This window comes from Melozone crissalis, unplaced genomic scaffold (genome assembly GCF_028551555.1).
Source record: "Melozone crissalis strain CALT ecotype California unplaced genomic scaffold, PUWL_Pcris_2 ptg000004l_1, whole genome shotgun sequence".
NCBI classification, from domain to species: domain Eukaryota; kingdom Metazoa; phylum Chordata; class Aves; order Passeriformes; family Passerellidae; genus Melozone; species Melozone crissalis.
The window spans coordinates 38,657,553-38,676,282 of NW_026535782.1; the positions used below are offsets into that span (position 1 = coordinate 38,657,553).

The 18,730-nt window shown below is 38.0% G+C and overlaps 1 protein-coding gene across 6 annotated transcripts in view; it reads left to right on the forward strand.

Moving 5' to 3' along the window:
- ANO4 (anoctamin 4) overlaps positions 1 to 18,730 on the forward strand; it is a 174,632-nt gene that overhangs the window by 96,456 nt on the left and 59,446 nt on the right. For 4 of the 6 annotated variants that reach the window (XM_054271900.1, XM_054271911.1, XM_054271928.1 and 1 more), the window contains 4 exons: positions 10,529 to 10,629; positions 10,886 to 10,987; positions 13,742 to 13,786; positions 18,363 to 18,494. In XM_054271900.1, coding sequence (XP_054127875.1) covers positions 10,529 to 10,629; positions 10,886 to 10,987; positions 13,742 to 13,786; positions 18,363 to 18,494 — 380 coding nt within the window. The remainder of the gene's footprint in view (positions 1 to 10,528; positions 10,630 to 10,885; positions 10,988 to 13,741; positions 13,787 to 18,362; positions 18,495 to 18,730) is intronic. The other 2 variants (XM_054271921.1, XM_054271937.1) reach the window with 2 other exon arrangements.

Here is an 18,730-nt window from a genome sequence, read left to right on the forward strand (position 1 = left end):
GCAAAACAGAGGAGAAGCAATGAGATAATATAGTTTTCCTTTTTCTCTGCAACTTCTTAGCTTCCCAGGAGCAAAATCCTGGGTGAAGGGATTTTTCCAGAAAATATGACTGTGACATTGTATGTCACCCACAGCCAGTGATGGGCAGGACTAGCTACCCTCTGTGGGCAGCTCTGAGAGGAACCTGGTCATAGAAATGTGACTTTGACTGATAAGGAGATAAGCAAGCAACCTGCAGATGGGATTCTGGAGGAGGAAACAAACACTGAGAGAAGTACTTGTCAGTTGTGTTTCTGGATATGTGTGTAAGACACAGAAAGGGGGGAGTTGCTTTGAAATATTGTGGTGAAGAAATTAGTTAATTTTTATAATTTTGTAATCTTTCTTTTTTTTTGAAGAGCAATATGGCAATTGTAGACAGTCAGGTAATAACATGATTTTAGAAACGAAATTCACTAGCTCTGCTGCTGTGATGATAACAATTCAGTCCAAAGCTTTCAGTCCCCAGTACCAAGAACTAGGAGAGGCGTGTGCCATACAATTTTAATGCCATTTCTTCCCTAACCAATTCATCACTCTGCTCTGACATTCAAAAGAGGTTATGCATGACAGTGCATGTGTGTTTGTAAAGCACAAATCATTGTAGTGACTCTGCAAAGCTGCATCAAATGATGCAAAGCACATTCCTACACTACATTTCTCAGACATGCTGGATGTTATATTTTAAATATTTGACAGGAATAACAGCCTGCAGTGTATGTGGAATTATAATACCATAAGAGGTGGTTTGTTGAGATAGTATTCTGCAATTTGCAAAATTTTCCCTGTTTTCTAGTGATGTAACACTAATGGAATTTCCTCCAATTTTGAAATATCTTTTATAATATTCATTGGGCTCAAAATGCCATGCTTTTAAGAAAATTCCTTTCAACAAAATTATTATTGTCTATAGAGCCATTCATGTATGGGCCATATTGACTTATTACAAAAATTATCTAGGGGAGTTATAATTTTCTTATCAGGAAATCTCTGTAATACAATGAAAATGTCTATCACAGTGCATCTATAAAGAGCTTGAAAAACTGGGATTATTAAGTGAAGCGAGATATTGATTTTATTTCCATGTTAGGTTTCTCTAGTTCTCTGTAGAAGAGAACGAAACAGATTGCTGTAAGCAATACATGTTCCAGAGGCACAATAGATGAGAATTTCAATTCTACTCCAAAATTTTGCACTGAATAAAAGGATCTGAATAGTACCACAGAGCTAAAAACTATTTTGCAACTTCTGTTTCACTTATGGGCTGTGAATTCTTTGCTGCAGCTCTGAGAGGCACAGTTCTTACAAAAAATGGGCAAAATGCTAAAAAAAACCCAAAAAAGATAGAACTATTTATCTCTCAATAAATAAAAAAGACATTTGTACTTTCCCAAGCTGAACAAGCTGCCTTTTGTAAGCTGGGGGCTTCTTAAAGACAAATTTATTTTTTTTATCCCTAGAGAAGGACAGTATGGTCTATTAAGTAAAGACTCTTCATTTCAGTAGTTTCCATGGTACAAGTGAATTTGGAAAGGGAGATTCTTTGCTAGTGTATGTGTTACTTGTGGCCTTCATTTCACGCATCATAGGCATCTGAAAACTCCAAATTTTTCTGCAAACAATTTCAGGATTAGTACCACCTCTTTGCAAGATATGCTATCAGATCAAAACTAACATTATCTCATGTGATAGTGATGTTGTCTTTCAAGAAAAAGAGCACTGTTTTCTTGTTGTTTTCTGCAACTCCTCTCATAAAATTTGCATGTCAGAGCTCTGAACTAGGAGAGGAAATCCTCTCTGTGCTCTATCACATTTATCTGAACCATTAAGATGGTTCCATCTGGTGCTGCTCTGCTCTTCTGTGTCATACAGGAGGTGTTTTCATCCAGCACCTTATGTCAGTAGGCACACTGGGAGCAGCAATGATTGATCGATAGCAGAGGTCATGTTTAGGTGTCTGCCTTGACAATTCATTGTGCCATGTATGGGCATTGCTTTATCACAATAAATTAGAACACTCTGAAGCAAATTCATAATTTGCCCTTGTCATACCTTGACTTTGTTTCATTTAAAGCATGTCTAACAAATGAAGGGATTTGTGCACAGATGCACAAAGGATCCAGAGTTTTGCCTTCTTAGTTTAGAGACATTATGTATTTCAATTTCACTTTTTCTCTAGTTAGGTTCTAATTATCTTTGCTAAAGAAAGTGGGGGATTTCTTCTGTTTCTGATGTGTGGGTTTTTAACATCAATTGATCTAATTACTTAGAGGTCAAATTACAACGAGCTTAGCTGAGCAGACAGGTCATCAATGTACAATCATGTACACCATCAATTATTAGAAACTTCCATTCTGCACTAAACTGTGAGATTTTTTTTTTTATGATCAACATGAAATGATAGTTTGCTAAAGACAACACATTAAGATGTATTTGCCTTTATTTCCTGGGGTTTTGTATTTAACTTTTTGTGGGAAGTCTTATACAGTCTTAGCACGGTTTGGGATTTAAAATAAGGTAAATCTATCTAATTTTTTTAATATTAATTTTTAACTGAATATTGGTAATTAAGTCTATTCTCACCATCACATTTTGCTTTGGAAAGAACTTTCCTTTCATGTAGCAATGGTGGTATGCCTGAAGAGATGGCTGCTCTACCATATGCTCTACCATATGCAACAGCAATTTACAAGTTGTCTTGTAAATATGTAAATATATATTTACAAGACAACTTTCCTTGTAAAATTTTGTTTGCATCTTTTTAGTGTATCAGATCTTTGGAGTACCTTAGTAAGACTACAGAATGCAGTTGCTCAGAAATTCACTTTGTCCATCTTATTAAAGAAATATAACAACTGTATAACAGTTTGTATAAAGTGGAAGAAGAAAGGGAAAATGTCTTGCTCATGTCTCTACCTTTAAATGAGGAAGGCAGGAAAGTTTTACAGCAATTATTAGAACAATGTGAAATGAATTATGAGAAGATGGCTCCTCAAACTCTTCTCAGTCCTAATAATCATTGCAGTAAGGTAAGTAAGGCACAGAAAACTGAGACATTAGTTGAGTGAACAAGCATTTGAGTTGCCCAGACTAGCAGAGTTTATGGTAGAAACTGGTAGAGTTGTGAGTGATTCACATTCTTCACATGCATCTTTCCCCTTTATTTAACTGGATCTTGGTTTTCCTTTGGTGCTATTTATTCCCTGGAAAATGAGAAGCTGTATTAAGTCTGAGAAGGAGCAGTGGGAGTGTGCTCCCATGACTTCCCTGCAGAGCACCTGTGTCCTGCACAGCCAGGAATGGTGCAGAAACCCATCCAGGTGTTGCCAGTCCACGTGCTTATCTTACTCATGCCAGCATGGGACTGCACCCAAGATAACAAGCTGTGCTAACAAGCATTTGCATTACCCCACTGCTTCCCCTATGGCATGGGCTAACACCCCTGCCTGTAGTTACTCATGTGGTGGTGTGTAGCTGGCTTGAAGAACTTGGGGCTTGTTCCATGTGGACTGAACTGAACTGAACTGAACTGAACTGACAGTGACCTTAAGAGTATTCTCTCCTTGAGCTGTGCTCTTGTTGAGCTCATGTGTGTCTCCCTTTAGAAAGAATTTTGAGTTGCACCACCAAATACAGAGGTGTACAGAGAGCCGCAGGGCAGTTCACTGCCTGCTGGAAAGTGTGGGTGCTGAAAGGACTTTGGAGTACAGATTGATAGTCATGTATGTATTTCTTGTCTTCCTTGAGCTGAGAAACAAGATTCTGCAGAGGGCGTTGAGCAACCAAAGAGCTTCACACTGCAGGAGCATGGGCAGGGGCTCAGAACCAGGGCTGCTGCCAACACTTCTGCATCCACGTGGAAGTTCAGCTGTGATGTCTTTCTGTCCAGAGACATTCTGGTGCCCAGAGAGGCTGCAAGGTCTCCAGCCACAGAGATATTCAAGAGCCCACAAACCACTCTAGTTGTCCCTGGTTAGAGCAGGAGATTTGACTAGATGGCCTATATTATTCTGTGATGCAATAAGCAGCTTACTCAGTTTTCTCTAGGTTATGTGTATGAAAAAGCTATAATAAGCCTGCCTGCATCTTTTGTGTGTTTTATTAATTATCATGTTTGTGAAATTAACTGTTGGACAAAATATAAACTGCCTTTTTCTTTACCAAAGCAATGTTTTTCCAACAGGCCTCTAAATGCAAACATGAATATTTAATGGACAATTCATTAAATGTATGTATTTTCTACTTCAAAAAATTATTAATGAGAAATAAATCCATACAGGAAAAATATTGGCTTTATATTTTACACTTGGGGTAAATCACAAAGGAAGCTGCCTTATAAAATGTAGTTCAATTGTGTGATGCATTTTTAATGGCCTGTGATGTCAAAAGAAAAATAATGTACTGAAGAAGCCTTTCTTAGGCCCACAGAACAGTCAAAAGATTTGATGATGTCAACTATGAGTATATAAAGTATTAACTTTTTTAATGTCAAATTTGAGCTCATATCTGATGTTTCATTAATAAGTCACATAGTGTTTCCATAAGTAAAAATGCACTATTCTGCCCAGAGATTTTTGCTATCTGCATTTTACATCTGCAAATAATGATTTCACATGTCTATAGTAATTTTCCAGTCCAAAGGAATTAAAGGATATTTCTCAGATAAAATCCATATTATTAGCTGTGTTGTCACAGAGATCTTACCTAGATGGGTCAAACCTGTATTCATTCAGTATTTGCTGATGGAATTATCAAGAAATGTTTTATCATTACCTCACAGTCATATCAACCTTTTCCATTAAGATAGTCATGCTGCCAATATTTCTAATTCTTTTCTCTCAGAAGTGCAGTCCAAGTCAGAGGATATTGTTTCCATGGTTGATTTACTACATCTAAGTTACCTTACAGTAAGACCCATTCTGCGGATTTAGATGACATTTGTTGGAATTAAAGACTTCCTTCTGATGTGGTTTCTTATCTTACAGGAATTTGTATTTCTCTACTGCAGATTGTGAGCTCATCATTACACAGTAAATTTGAGCAGTGAGGTAGTATTTGCATTTTACTTCTACTCAAGTAACCTACCCTGTTCTTGAAGCTGTCCTCCCACTCACATATTTTTGTCTACATAGAAGGACATTGCAAGCATTTCCCCTTGTTCTGATCTCAATTCTACAATTGAGATCCTGTCATATGCTGCCAGAAATTAAGCACTGTAACAATGACACCTGCTCTGAGCTGGATTAGATGACACATTGCCTGAATGCTGGCAGGAAGCAGCCACCTGCCTGCATTACTCCACTGGAGCAGGTCCTCTGCAAGTACTTTGCAAAGTAAAAGAAAATGCACTTTACTTCATCATCATATTTTGTCATGAAATTTAATATAAAAATAATTCTAAATTGTAATCGTGTGCCTCTGTCTCCTTAGATCAAGTTATTCTGCATTTCACATGTCTGTGTCCTCAGGTCAAAATTGGTTTTATGAACAGCTTCCTATTTTTCACATTGGGTTACCTTTTTATTCTTCTTTTCATCCTTACTGCTTTTGCCCTACAGTTTCTTGCAAGTCAAAGCTTCTTAATATCCAAATTAAAATGTGAACAGTATATTCCCCTTTTTCACTAAACCCATGCTTTTGTTGAAGGTATATGTGCGAAAGATATTGGAACCATTATTTATTCATTGGGTTCCTCAGAAGTATGAACATGGAGATGAATGTTTGTGAGTATGCAATACTTTCCCTAAAACCAGACGTATCTTGACAGGATCTATATAATTGCCCAGTAATAATGTATGTGCTGGAAAAGTATTGGCAGAATATACTTTCTGTTTTTCCAACTCCATGGAATTGCCCACATGAATTTACATTTACTTTGGTTTTGCAGAGGAAGAACAGTTTAATCAACTAAAATTTGCTGGGTTTTGTTTTTCCACTTAATTCACTCCACATGGCAAATCAATCCGTGCTGTTAAGTAATTCTCAAAAACAGTGGAACATGTACTAGTGACTATTTACTACTCTGCACTCAGACATCATACAGAGCTAGATTACAGAGAAAAATGTTACTGGAAGAAGTATGTTGATTTTGTCTCCTTTTCTGTTTTTCCCTTCATTATGGTGTTACCAGAAATTTGCCAAAATGCAAAGAACTGTTTCTGTTCTGCCTTTTGTTTCTGTTCTGCCTACACTTGCCTTGTAGGATCTTCCTACAGTAGATGACATTAATTCTAGTGGCTAAATTGGTTTCAAAATCTTATCTCATTTTACTTTCATGAGGAAGGCTTTTAAATGTGAAGAGAGATACAGCCTTGAGAATTTTTCTCTTAAATTATAATAGGGGAAACACCCTAATGGTAAATTCTGACTTCTTTTTTTCACCCTATTGTTTTGCATACATGAATGAACACCTGTCTAGTAGCCTCAAGGCAAATAAACAATGCCACCATTCAATTGGAGCCACTGTAATTTTAACCTTCTGCAAGGTTATATGCTCTGGGTTTTCTCAACTTTCTTAGCTTTTAGACTCAAGAAATGCTTAAATCAAGGTGAGTACCTACAGCTGCTTTTGTCTTGAAATGACTGGACAATATTATTGATAATGAACTAAAATTAGCAAGGAGGAGGAGAATGTTCAAGAGGATATTTGACAAAAGATACTGATCTTTAGCCTTGATACTGGAAGGCAGCCTGCAAATACAGCAAAATATGAGCTTTTCAAGAGACATTCCGTGTCAGCATAAAACTCTGCTTCTATTCAGATTAGCAATCAAAATCAATCAAAAGACATTAGAATGCTTGCAGAAATACTGGGAGTTTAGTAGCCCCAACCTAACCAGCACTTGGCACCGCTCTGTGCCTGCTTTAGAAGGACAACCTGACCTTTTACAAGCTTTCCTTGACCTAGTTGATGACAGTAACTCACCACAACAGGTATTTCTGCTTTTGGAGTTACAGAAATGGCCCATGCTTCAGCCTCATTCACTCCTTGCATAGTGACACTGGAGAAGAAAATGTGGCTTTGTTTTAAATGTGTTTGCAGTTGATTGGATTTCTTTGGGAAATAGCAATGTCTTTACATTGCTATTTCCCAAAGAAATTTACATTTCCCTTTACATTTTGTCTTCATGACAAAATAGAAAGGGAGCCTTGCCAGAAGGGGAAGCCTATGATATGTGGACCTATAGTCCTGCCTGTATTCTAGGGCTGGCAGCAATGATCCAGTACTAATGATGCTTGTCAATGAAGCCCAAATTTATATTGGCTATCTGTAACTCAGACTCTGGTGATCTGAATTCTACCATACAAACCCACTTTGAAGATCAGGTCAATTAAACTAAATAAAGCTTCTCAATGAGAATAACAATTAAATACAGTTCTTGTAACAAATAAGGGGGGGGTTTAAAGGAAAACAAGTCTAGAAAGTGGTAGTTTTGAGCCAACATTTCTCTATGGAAGAGAGCAGTTCTTCCACAGAAAGTATTCTTTTCTCCAGCCAGTATCAGACAGTGGGTTGCCCAAAGGCTGTGAAATCTCTGCCTGTAGACATATTCAGCAGTCAATGGGACAAGCTCCTGTCTGAGCAGGCTGATCTAAGTGAGCCCTGCTTTAGCCAGAGGCTAAGCCCAGATGAACCCTAGAGGTGCCTCCCACCCTAGATGAGTCTACAGCTATCTGATTCTGGTAAGTCTCTTGTCATCCTGGCTTTACGCTGTTCTGAAGATGGCCAAGAATGTTTGTTAGTGATCAGAAGAAAATCAGTTTTGTTATGGATGTTCCTCCTCAATAAATCGGTTCAAAACAACCAATTTATTTGAATATTAGTCACCTGAAAATAATTGCATTGTGATATGGTGCTACAGGTCAATTCCAAATATTTATTCAATTTCTGTGTTCGTTTAAGTGTTTTGTCTCATTGGCCTGTGCCCTTAATTCCTCTGGTTTTCTTTCTTCATTATCTGGGCTTCACTTTATAGCAGATTGATCATGTCAATAGTTGTCTTATTTAAGTTTCCAAGGGGAGTAATGTTGCATTGATTTTTGTTTGCATGTTCCCATAATGTGAAATTGAGTTTACTTCTCCAAATCATTTAACGAGCCAACCCTTGAAAGTCAATTACAACAGAAAAATGTTCCTCTATTCTCAGTTGAAACATTTATAAGATGAAGGACACTGAGTCTAAATACTAATCTAACCAAGACAGTTTAGGAGATTCCATTCACTAAAGTATTTATGTAATGAAGACAGTCTTCATACTATTGTTTTTACAGATATTTTGGTTAGCTACTTACTCCTTAGATTAGGTGAGTGTGACATCTCATTTAATTTATCCTCCATCTGGATTTGTCATTCTCTTTCCAGTCTTGTTTTTTCCAGCCTTGCGTTTCTCAGCCTTGCTTAGTGCTTTCCTTTATGAGCACTTAACATGAGCAAACCCAAGAGAAATAGATTTTATATTAATAATTTAGTATGATTATTTCTTTTTTTTCTGAATATAACTGAACCTGCCAAGTGTATTTTGATTAGATTTTCTGTTGGTTAGATCTTCTGTTGGCGAAGCTAATTGTCATTTTGAAAACATTTTAATGCGTCAACATAGCAAGCTATAGAGTTAAAAAATATTCTTTAAACAGCTGTATTGTGATAGCCATTCAGACGTTTTTCATGTTTCTGCATGAAAACGTAACAAATAAGATAGCAAATTTAGATAGTGTTCACTTGCGAAACAGCATCTTCACAAGTCATGTTTGGCTCCCACATCTAGTAAAGTTCAAACTATAATATGCTGAAAAATACCTATAAACTTCCTGTTTAACAGCCATCACTAAGTTTAGAAGCTGTTTTTAATAAATTCCCCTATTTTTCAGTTTTATTATTCTGTCAGTACTGCAGTTTCTTTCTGCATGTTGGTCTTCTGAGATAGTTCTTTGAGGTTTGGTGGATTTTGTTCTGTTTTGTTTTGTTTTGTTTTTTAATCCAAGCTATTTAGGACAAAATTGCCAATCCACTCACTGCTGACTTAACCTCACCTTTGAGAAAGCAGTTTGCAGGAGATTTTTAGAGTGGCAGAATTAAGTTTTGGTTTTGTGGTATCTCCGTGCTAAATTCTCATGGGAGAATAGAAGCTGATTTGTGAAATGTACCTATAAAGAAAAACATAATTAAAGCCTGATTTAGAATCCATAAAAGCCAGGGAAAGAGTGCAAGTGAATTCATTGTCTTGGAAGCAAGTCTCTTGGGGGCATTTTGTTGCTGTTGTGTCATTTTGTATTGAAATATTTTTCAGAAATACATCAGCAAAGTAGAAAGATTTTTTTTCCTGCAGTTTTTAGCTCCAGAACATCACTCATTCCGTTGTATGTTAAGTCCATATTTGCACCCAGTAATATTTTGAGTACAAATATCTGTGTCCATTATGGTCCAATATTATAGTTGTTTATAAAATGTTAACTCTATCGTGATTGGGTCCGGTGGGGTTTTTTCCTTTGTTTTTGTTTTGGGAGTTTTTTGTTTGTTTATTTGGTTTTTTGGAGTTTTTTGATGTGTTGAATAAAACCATATATATGTATTTTAAATGCTGGAGTCATCATTCCTATCATGTCACAAAGTAGTAATAGAATTTTAGCCCTTCTAAGGACAAGGACGTGCAAATTCAATAATTTCAACATCTATCAGGGTAGTGGAGGGAAAATGTAAAAAGTATAAACGTCAGCCTCCCACTCATACAGTCACAGTAGTTTCCAGATAAACAATACCAGATTTAAGAACTCCCAGTAAGTAGTGTTAACCAATTTATGTGAGAAACATTGAATATAGGACAACATCTAAAAATCTAGGAAATCATCCCCAAAGCTGACTAACAATTTGCTTGCCTGGTTTTCTGTCATCTTATTTTCCTTTTCTCATACTAATTACACCTTTACCTATATTTTGGAATGCCATCCACTTAAATGTCTAAAATTGTATCGCATGTAACTTCATGAAAATTTAATTAATATTCATTCAAATTTGAGCATTTAATCTTCCAATATTATCATGTGGCTCTCTGCGTTCAGCCAAACCTGCTGTAGTTTTCTTGCAGAGCACTGTGTCTCCTCCTGAGTGCAAACAAAGCTAAATTCCTCCTCTTTCCTCTTTCCTGCACATCCCCTGGTCTTTGACAGACAGCTTTCTGTTAGGTAGCAGCCATGCTGATGTGCACGCCCTGCATAAAGTTTTCTTCATGAGATGTACACTCAGCTAACTCAGAGATGCATCTGTCTGCCCTCCATGTCCTCTTTTCCATGTGGAGGAGGCACACATGCAGGCCAGAAGGGATTCCCACATGGCTTTCAGGACAGCAGAAGAAAAATAGGATGACAAAATACTGAAACAACATTTCAAGAAGAGTATGGGATTGTGACACATCACATTGACCACTGACTGTGGTTTCTTTCTTTTTTACTTCAAAAAGTAAGCTCTGGTGGCTGTTTTGTTTCTCTTTTTCAGTCATCCCTAACAAACAGTGACATCATCTTTGTGAAACTGCATGCCCCTTGGGAGGTCCTGGGCAAATATGCTGAACTAATGAATGTAAGAATGCCTTTCAGGTAGGTGTAGTTGTATTTTGTCTCAACCTCCAAAGCCACACTATACTGTAAAGTTGATGTGATAATAACACTAAAATGCCTGTAGAAAAGCTCTTCTATAAGATACCACACACCTTTAGGAAAAATAAATGGAGTTCCTTAGATGCCACGTGCATTGCTGTTTCTTGTTAAAGCCTACAATTTCGGTACAATACTGGTTTGAGATTAAGATGGGCTGTAGCAGTGCAGCTTTTTTCATGGGGTATTCTGTCCTTAGGCCCTTTAACCCCTTCAATGCTGGAGCCCCCTGCATACTTGTGCGCTGCTGTTTTTTAAATGGACATTTCATTGAAATCAATGGGAGGTCGAGAAGATCCAGGTACGTAAGGCAGCACAGAAAGTGCATGTCTGTTTGACGTATCTGGTATGCACCTGTAAATTGCCTGTATAGTATGTAGTTAGTATCCCATAAATAAGTGTAAATAAGTATCTCATCTCATAGGAAAACAATTTAGGCTATGAATGCTTTTTTCTGTGAAGAAAATAGAGAACTTATATTAAATGCTACTGATAACCAGATTAATTCCACATTGAAATTCAAGTTCTTTTTATAACTGATTAAATATTGTTTGCATGTTGGGCTATGAAATTTTTTATGTAAAATATTGCTTTTACTCTGCTGGTTATCAGAACTCTTAAAGTAGCATTAAGACTTCCACTGGAACTGACCACAACCCATGAACTGAGAGACCTTGACTCTTCTTTCAATTAGCAGGGTTTGTCATATAAAGCTCCATTGATTTTAATGGAATTACTCCTGAACAAGAAAAGAATCAGACCCAGAATATGCAACTAGTGAGCTGGTGCCTTTGTAGGATTCCTTCTGTTTTTTCTTACCTAATTATGAAAAATGCCTCTGATATGAGACACCCTGTAGCAGTAGAGAACTCATAAGGAAAAATGGATATGTATAAAGGACAAAATTGCAGGCTTATTTTGTATTTATTTTGTTTTCATTTTCACAGCAAATCTTCAATTGCTCTTCTTTATGCTTCTATTGCTAAAGAGAAAATTCTGAAAGCAAGTCATTGGAGGATAGGAATATTCTTTTTTTAAAGTGTTCCAGCCATAGAAACAATTCATTAGGCCAAAAGGGTGCCTTTTTTGACTTCTGTGGCATTCCTTGTGATGGACCTGCTCTGGCAGTGGAGTGAGGTCTCATGATTCAGAAATACACCAGGAAGTCTGAATTTAGTCATGGAGCAGCTTATACTTTCCTGATCACTCAGCAGATAGCAAAGTAGGTGTCATACATATTATATAGAAAGCTTTGAAAATACTGAGGTTTTCTTGACCTGCTTCAGGATTGTGGCTTCATTCTTTCCACATCCATAGAGAGAGAATTACTACAGCATTGTTAAGAGGAAATCATGGTAATTCACTAGTGACTGCTGGCCAGGTTCTTTAATTTTTTCTTAAAAACAACGGTACAGTTTACCATTTCAAAAGAATTTTACAAAGTGTCCACAAGTCTAAATGGTGTGTTCCCAGATGCCTTTGTCTAAGTCCTTGATTCAACAGCTGCTGATTGCTTATTACTCCTGATTATTCAGGCTGGAATTGTGCAAGGTCCACATATCACTGAATGAAATCCTTGTTGTTTCAAAGCAGGAGGGGAAAAGTGGAGGATACCTCTGAATATTGGAAGCAAAACCAAGAAGTGGATGGCATCTTCAGAAACACTTAGCTTTGACCTTTCTCTGCTCAGAAAGGTTGAGCAGAGCAAGACATTGAGTATATTGAGTAGAGCAAGATAAATAACACTATCCAAAGAAGGCTGGCCAACGTGAAATAGTTTAAAAAATTTTACTTCACCAGCACGAAATGGACTCTAATAACAAAAATGTTCAAAAGTTCTGAAAATTAACCTGGAATGCTAAACAATTTTTAAAATTATTTGTAAAGCATTAGTGTTGTCTTATTTTAGAGGATTTCCAAGGAGGTTTCCAAGGCACCAACAACATTCCTACACTACATCTACTACAATACGTAGAACATGTGTGGTGTAAGCCTCCATTTTCCAGAAGTGGTACAGTTCTGCATTACACAGTGGAACCTCTCAGAATACAGAGACACCAACTTGATTTGGCAATCACCTTCAGTGGATGACAAAGTCAGCCTCTGGAGGAGGAAATCAGAGTTTGGTCAGGCACCCAAATTTTCCAGAAAGGAGTATGAGTCCCAAATCCACACTCAAGAACCCTCAGATTTTCTTAACTCTCGTGAAGATGCAATCTCTGTGCTGAAGGCAATGTGTCAGATCCTGGCAGCTGTGGTATGATAGGCATCTATGAGAAGAACAAGAGCAGCCAGCAGGGGAGAGGCCCAGGACGTGGACTCCCTGTCCTGGATCTACACGTGATGGTTAGGGGCTGCTCTGCACTGCAGGGCTGGTCAGGAGGCAGGTTGGGAGTGGGTTCAGCATGTGTCTGCTCGTGTCCCCTTGTCTGCTCACTTGCTCATCGTTTGCTCTCACATAAGCTTATTGCACTGACAACAGAAACCAGCCCGAATGAGGGGCAGAGGGAGTGGCTGCACACTTGGCACTTGAGCATATGTGCATTTGCTTGTGTAGCCTATATTCTGTTTCAAAGGATGTTATCCCAACAGGAACCACAGATCCCGCTCTGTACTGCATGTGTTACAGCATATTGCAGCATAAGGTACAGCTTTCCTGGCTTTTCTAAGTGACTCCCCCTTGTGTTTCACCAAATGCAGCTTCAATAACTCACTAGTAGATGTCATATAATTTGTCCATACTTGTGTCAGTCCTTTGGAATTCCTGCAACAGTTCATGAACTCTGAAATAGAAATGTCTTCGAATCCCCATCTTCCACACATGACAAATAGCAGAAAAAGGAGGAGACAGTGGGAAAATTATGATCTTCTGGCAATTCTAATGCCACCAGTGTCTGTGTGGCTTCCTGTGACGGTTCTGTTAATCTCTCTTTTAGTCTCTTCCTCCACCTCTTACAGGCTTCTGTCTTCAATCTCCTTTCCTTCCTTGCTAGTTCATACTGTAACTGACGATGGGTTTTCTTCTCGACTGGCTTCATTTTTGCTGTTCTTCCAGGAGAAAAATCTATTACCTGCATCGCCGATACAAGTTCATGAATAGGTGAGTACAGCTCTCATGCCAGTTTTTGCCCATTTGGACCAGTAACAAAAATAATGGTTAAAGTCAAGCTGGATGGAAAAGTTAATCAGTTGTGTTTGTAGAAATTATAAAGGGAGTAGTTACATACTAGAACATCTACAAAAATAACCAAACAGAAGTTGCATTTTTAAGGCATCCGCATTGTGAAAGAAGCAACTAATTTTATCAGTTTTGCCTTTTTTAGGAATAAGAAAATATTTTTCAACTGAGGGAAATATTTTTCAACTGAGGGAGTCTTTAAAGAAACAGATGTTAGGGCAAATGCTGTACCTCTTTCTTTCCATGTAGCTCATTAGGGAGTTTCTTTGGGTTAGAGTACCACAGTTACAGGGTGTTTTCCATTTCCATGAACCCTGCTTACTTGTAACAGTGATGGCATTATTTATTTATTGCATCCTCCATGGGGATGCTTAGTACTTTGATGGTAGATAGAAAGCCAATGAACCAAGCTTGAGAGATGTATATTTTCCAAGAATCTTTGAAGTGCTTTCACTCAATTACTAAATACCTTTAAGGTTATGCTTGATGCCCAGGTTATGTCTGACTTCAAGCAACGAAGCTCTTTTCCTGCAGCAGTTTGCATTTTCTTTTTGATACCTTGGAAAATGAAATGAAAATATCTCCAAAATGCCTAAATACTGTACAGACATGGCAAAACCAGATCATTTATATATGTACAATTATCTCTCTCACTGTATGTGGCATTTAATGCCATGGTACTCTTGATGCAGTTTTCAAAGGGGTCAGCCCCTAATCTCCTCTTTTATGGAGGTCAGTGGAAATATTCCCAAGAACCTTTAAGGGAGAAAAATTAAATTTGAAATATCAGCATTTTGGAGTAAACAGCTTTACCATTTTGCACATAATGTCGATACATTTACATCCATGGGATGATCACTCTGCAGTATGAGCATAATAAAAAGCACTTTGGATATTAAGTTATGTCACAGTGTGTTGGTAACCTGACAGCACCAGCACATTATGGAATTTGCCTTTTCATATTAATAAGCACCAAATGAGCGCTTTGTGGAGTTGAGACATTTTATCCCTCTTTGGCACACAGTAATAAATGCACACAAATCTTCTGAAACTTGTTGATGCTGCCCCAGTTTCCATTCCCACCTTATAATAGATGCTATAGCAGCTGTTAGCTTTGGAATTGGTCTTGTGGAATGGCTGCTTTGACTAAAGCAATAGATAGGAAGGAGAAGGTGAAGGTTCCAATTATTTATATGTGTTATATGAAGTTTTGCTTCACATTCATTTTCTTATGAGTCAGGATGGAATTTGAAGTCAGGATGGGAAGAGGTATGATCTTTTTCTGGTATTTAGTTCCTGAGTGATGAGAACACTAAATTCAGTTTTTATATTCAGGTCTATAAATAGCTACTTGAGGAAGAAAAGCTGTAACTGAATGGCCCTAGAGGGGAAAAATAAAACATATTCAGCTTTATTTTCACTTATGTGAAACTTAGATATATGGCTTCAATAAAAGTATCTATTTCCTCTACTCATAGTTCAGTGTAGATTACAAGTACCCAAAGCCTTTCTTCATTTTTTGAGTTAATCCTAAGTTATGTTGACATTTGCACAAAATTTATTTTAGAAAGGAGTTTAGAGCAGATCTCTTGCAACTTGTGAACCTGACTTGAATTTTCTCTCTAAAAAATTCTGGTGATCTCAACACTTCAAATCACAAAACTTCCCTACTTTAAAGGAAAGAAAACGTATCAGACACCTTATAGCACCTGCGTCATGGTTTAAAACTAAGCTAATAGAATAGCTAGCACCACAATATGCATAAAGTTCTATGAAAGCTGACCCACTCATAAAAATCAGTCCAATTCAAAACCTTTTTTTCTTTTCCTGATTTTCCTTTGAAAAACCTTTCTATCCCTATCCTGCTTTATGGTGAGAAAACAGTTTCATTTAAATTTTTTGAGAAACTCTTTGCATGAGTTAAACACAATATGTATCTTTAGAAAGTGGGTGCTAAATAAAGGCTAGGCTTAGAGAGCAGGGGCAGGATTGAAGTGGGAGACACTCTGTCTTTGAGGTACTGTGTGAAGCAGCTACCTCTTTATCACTCCATCACCCAATTGTTCCTGAGTAGGTCACACTGCTTTCTAAACAACGTTCCCCTATTCAGCTGAGTGTGGGGAAAATGAGGCATGGATTAGCCTTGAAGAAAGGATTAAAAAATAGATTTTTAACACTTGTGTCTGTACTTGTTAGCACCAACACCACCCTTTCAGCTTTTTCCTTTTGCGAGATGGTCCTGTAGAGTACAAAACCTGCACTGCTGACTGACGGCACTGTTGGAATGAGCTGGAGGAAATTTTAAAACTTGGTTATTTTTCTTTTCCAAGGAGATATCTAGGGGGGCTTGCTTTCCCTGCAGAAGGCTGTACTGCATGTTCTGTGCTTTGCAGTAAGGTTTTGCAACCTTCTCAGACCCGTTTGCCAGCAGGCTGACTGAGCATGCCAAGTAATCTGAGTCTTGGGAATGGCAAACCATTCGAATTGTGGGTACACTCCGTGAGAAGCCAGCATGAATAATGCATTGCTGTTAAGTGGGGAAAGCACTCAGTCCCCTTGTGCTGTGCTTGTGTGCTGTGATAAACCTGGAGCAGGCAGTATCTCAAACGTGCACATTGACTTGCAGCATGACTGGGAAAGGATTGCAGATGGGCAGGAGTGTTAATTGCTTAGAGAATTCAAACGAGTTTAATTAACAGGAATGGAACAGGATATTTAGAAAAACCCTCTTCCTAATCCCTCCTCCCTTTTCCATACCCAGACAAGCTAAGCCTGTTGAATATACACAGGGCTTACTGAATTTACAGGGGAAAAACCAGAGGCCAAAGGACAGGGATTTCCCCCTTTCCCTTGGCATCTCTATCTGGCTACACAGACTAGCTCGAGGCTGTCAGGATGCTGCGGCTGGAGAGTTACAATGGATCAGGCGCTTTAGAGCCCTGGGATCTGACATCTCACCTGCATTCAGCACAGACGTTTGCAAACCACCTCCTCCTGTGCTCAAAATGCTCAAACTCAGTGCAAACACTGCCCATGGAGAGGTTATGATTAATTAAGTAATTAAATCTTATATTAAGTTTACATGCATATTCCAGTTTTCCCAAACAGTCCTGATGATAAATTTGCACACAAATGCAACATCTGACACCCCTTGCCCCATCATGCTATTCCAGATTGGAAGTGCAGAAATGAGACTTTAACAGGTACAGCTGATTTATTTACAATTTTGAAATGTGCACATGTTTAAAAATAAGCATTATTTCAAATTATTTAAAAATAAGCATTATTTCTTCCTTGTCCAATTTAAAACCTGGTGGAAGAAGGCTGACTATTCCAGGAAAAACTCTATGAATTTTAAATGACAATGTGTAACATTTTCACATCACTTCCCCATACATTCAGCTGCCTGGATATGGGTTGTCCTCCCTCAAACTGGCTGTGCAGAGGTACCAGCATTTGCTGGTCTTAAGAGTTCTTATGTTGGCTGTTTCAAAAAAAAACCCAAAATAACCAAACAACAACTACAAAAATAACCCCACAAAACAAACAAACCCCGCAACCATATTTCCAGTCCTTGAGTTTCTTTCAGAACTGAGCTTTAAGTTCAAAGGAAGTAAGGGAAGTAAATTCTCATCCTTTAGCTCCACTTCTGGAAACATTCATCCAGTGGTATGGTACATTCATCCAGACTGTGGTATGGGCACACTCCATAATTTGTAGTCCACGATTTTTGCAGGGATCAGTGGTTAGGACTTGGAGCAGGAGTCACTGTGCTAAACACAGCTTTCTTAGGAGCTTTTCATTCTAGTATGGATTTGAATTTGGTTTCGATTGCCTTCTCCAAAGAGTTCTGGTTGTTCCCTTCATTTCACTGTGTATCTTTGCATGAGTGCACCTGTAGTTAAATCTGCCCTTTCTCCAGCTCAATCACTGTTTGTTTTCACCTTCCAAATGTAAGAATCTGCATAGCAGTCACTTGTTAGCTTATACACCCAGAGTTCTGGTTTCATGGAGGTTGTAGTGTTGCAAGAAACATTGAAATTAACAAAGTAGCCTATTTTGTAAGAGCATGATGCAAGGTAAGAATCCATATGGAGAGCAGTAATGGCCTGTAACTTCCTGGGTTTAGCTGCCAAAGATTTTTGTCACAATCTCCACTGTTCAAATGTTTAGATGTCCTGAATTTTAAACTAACTAAAAATGTGAGAAATAAAGATTTAGAGAACATGCCAAGCACTCACTGGGCTTAATAAGATTTATGGCAGCATGTACCATCAGCATTGCTTTTCTGATGAGACAAAATAAATGCTCCTCTGCAGAAAGCTGGTTATGAGTAATCGAGTTCAGCATATGTAATTTGGTCTGCCTCAACAGAAGTCAAAAGACATTGCACCTTTCCTAATTGTAAATATTCAGTGTCCTGGTTTGATAACCTGTACTTCATAATGCAGTGGAAAAACCCATTATCACAAATGCTCATACTTATCATGTGCTGCAGGATCGAGAAACAGATAAGCAGGTTCCGAGGATGGCTGCCCAGAAAGCCAATGAAACTGGACAAGGAAACACTGCCAGATCTGGAGGAGAATGACTGCTATACTGCTCCATTCAGCCAACAAAGGATTCATCAGTAAGTATTCTATCACATCTCAGTGGCAAGGTGAAAACTTTTCCTTCTGGATTCACCTGGGGAAAAATTGATTTCTTTGTTCATGTCTTAAGGACTAGTGCCTTCATATTGGCCCTTTTTCACAAAAAGGGAGAGATAGCTAGTCTACGTTTCTATTAACTAAAGGTCCAGCTCAAAGCTAAGGAAATCAATGGGAAAGTTCCTTTTAATTCACTGGAATTTCAGTTACATCCTTC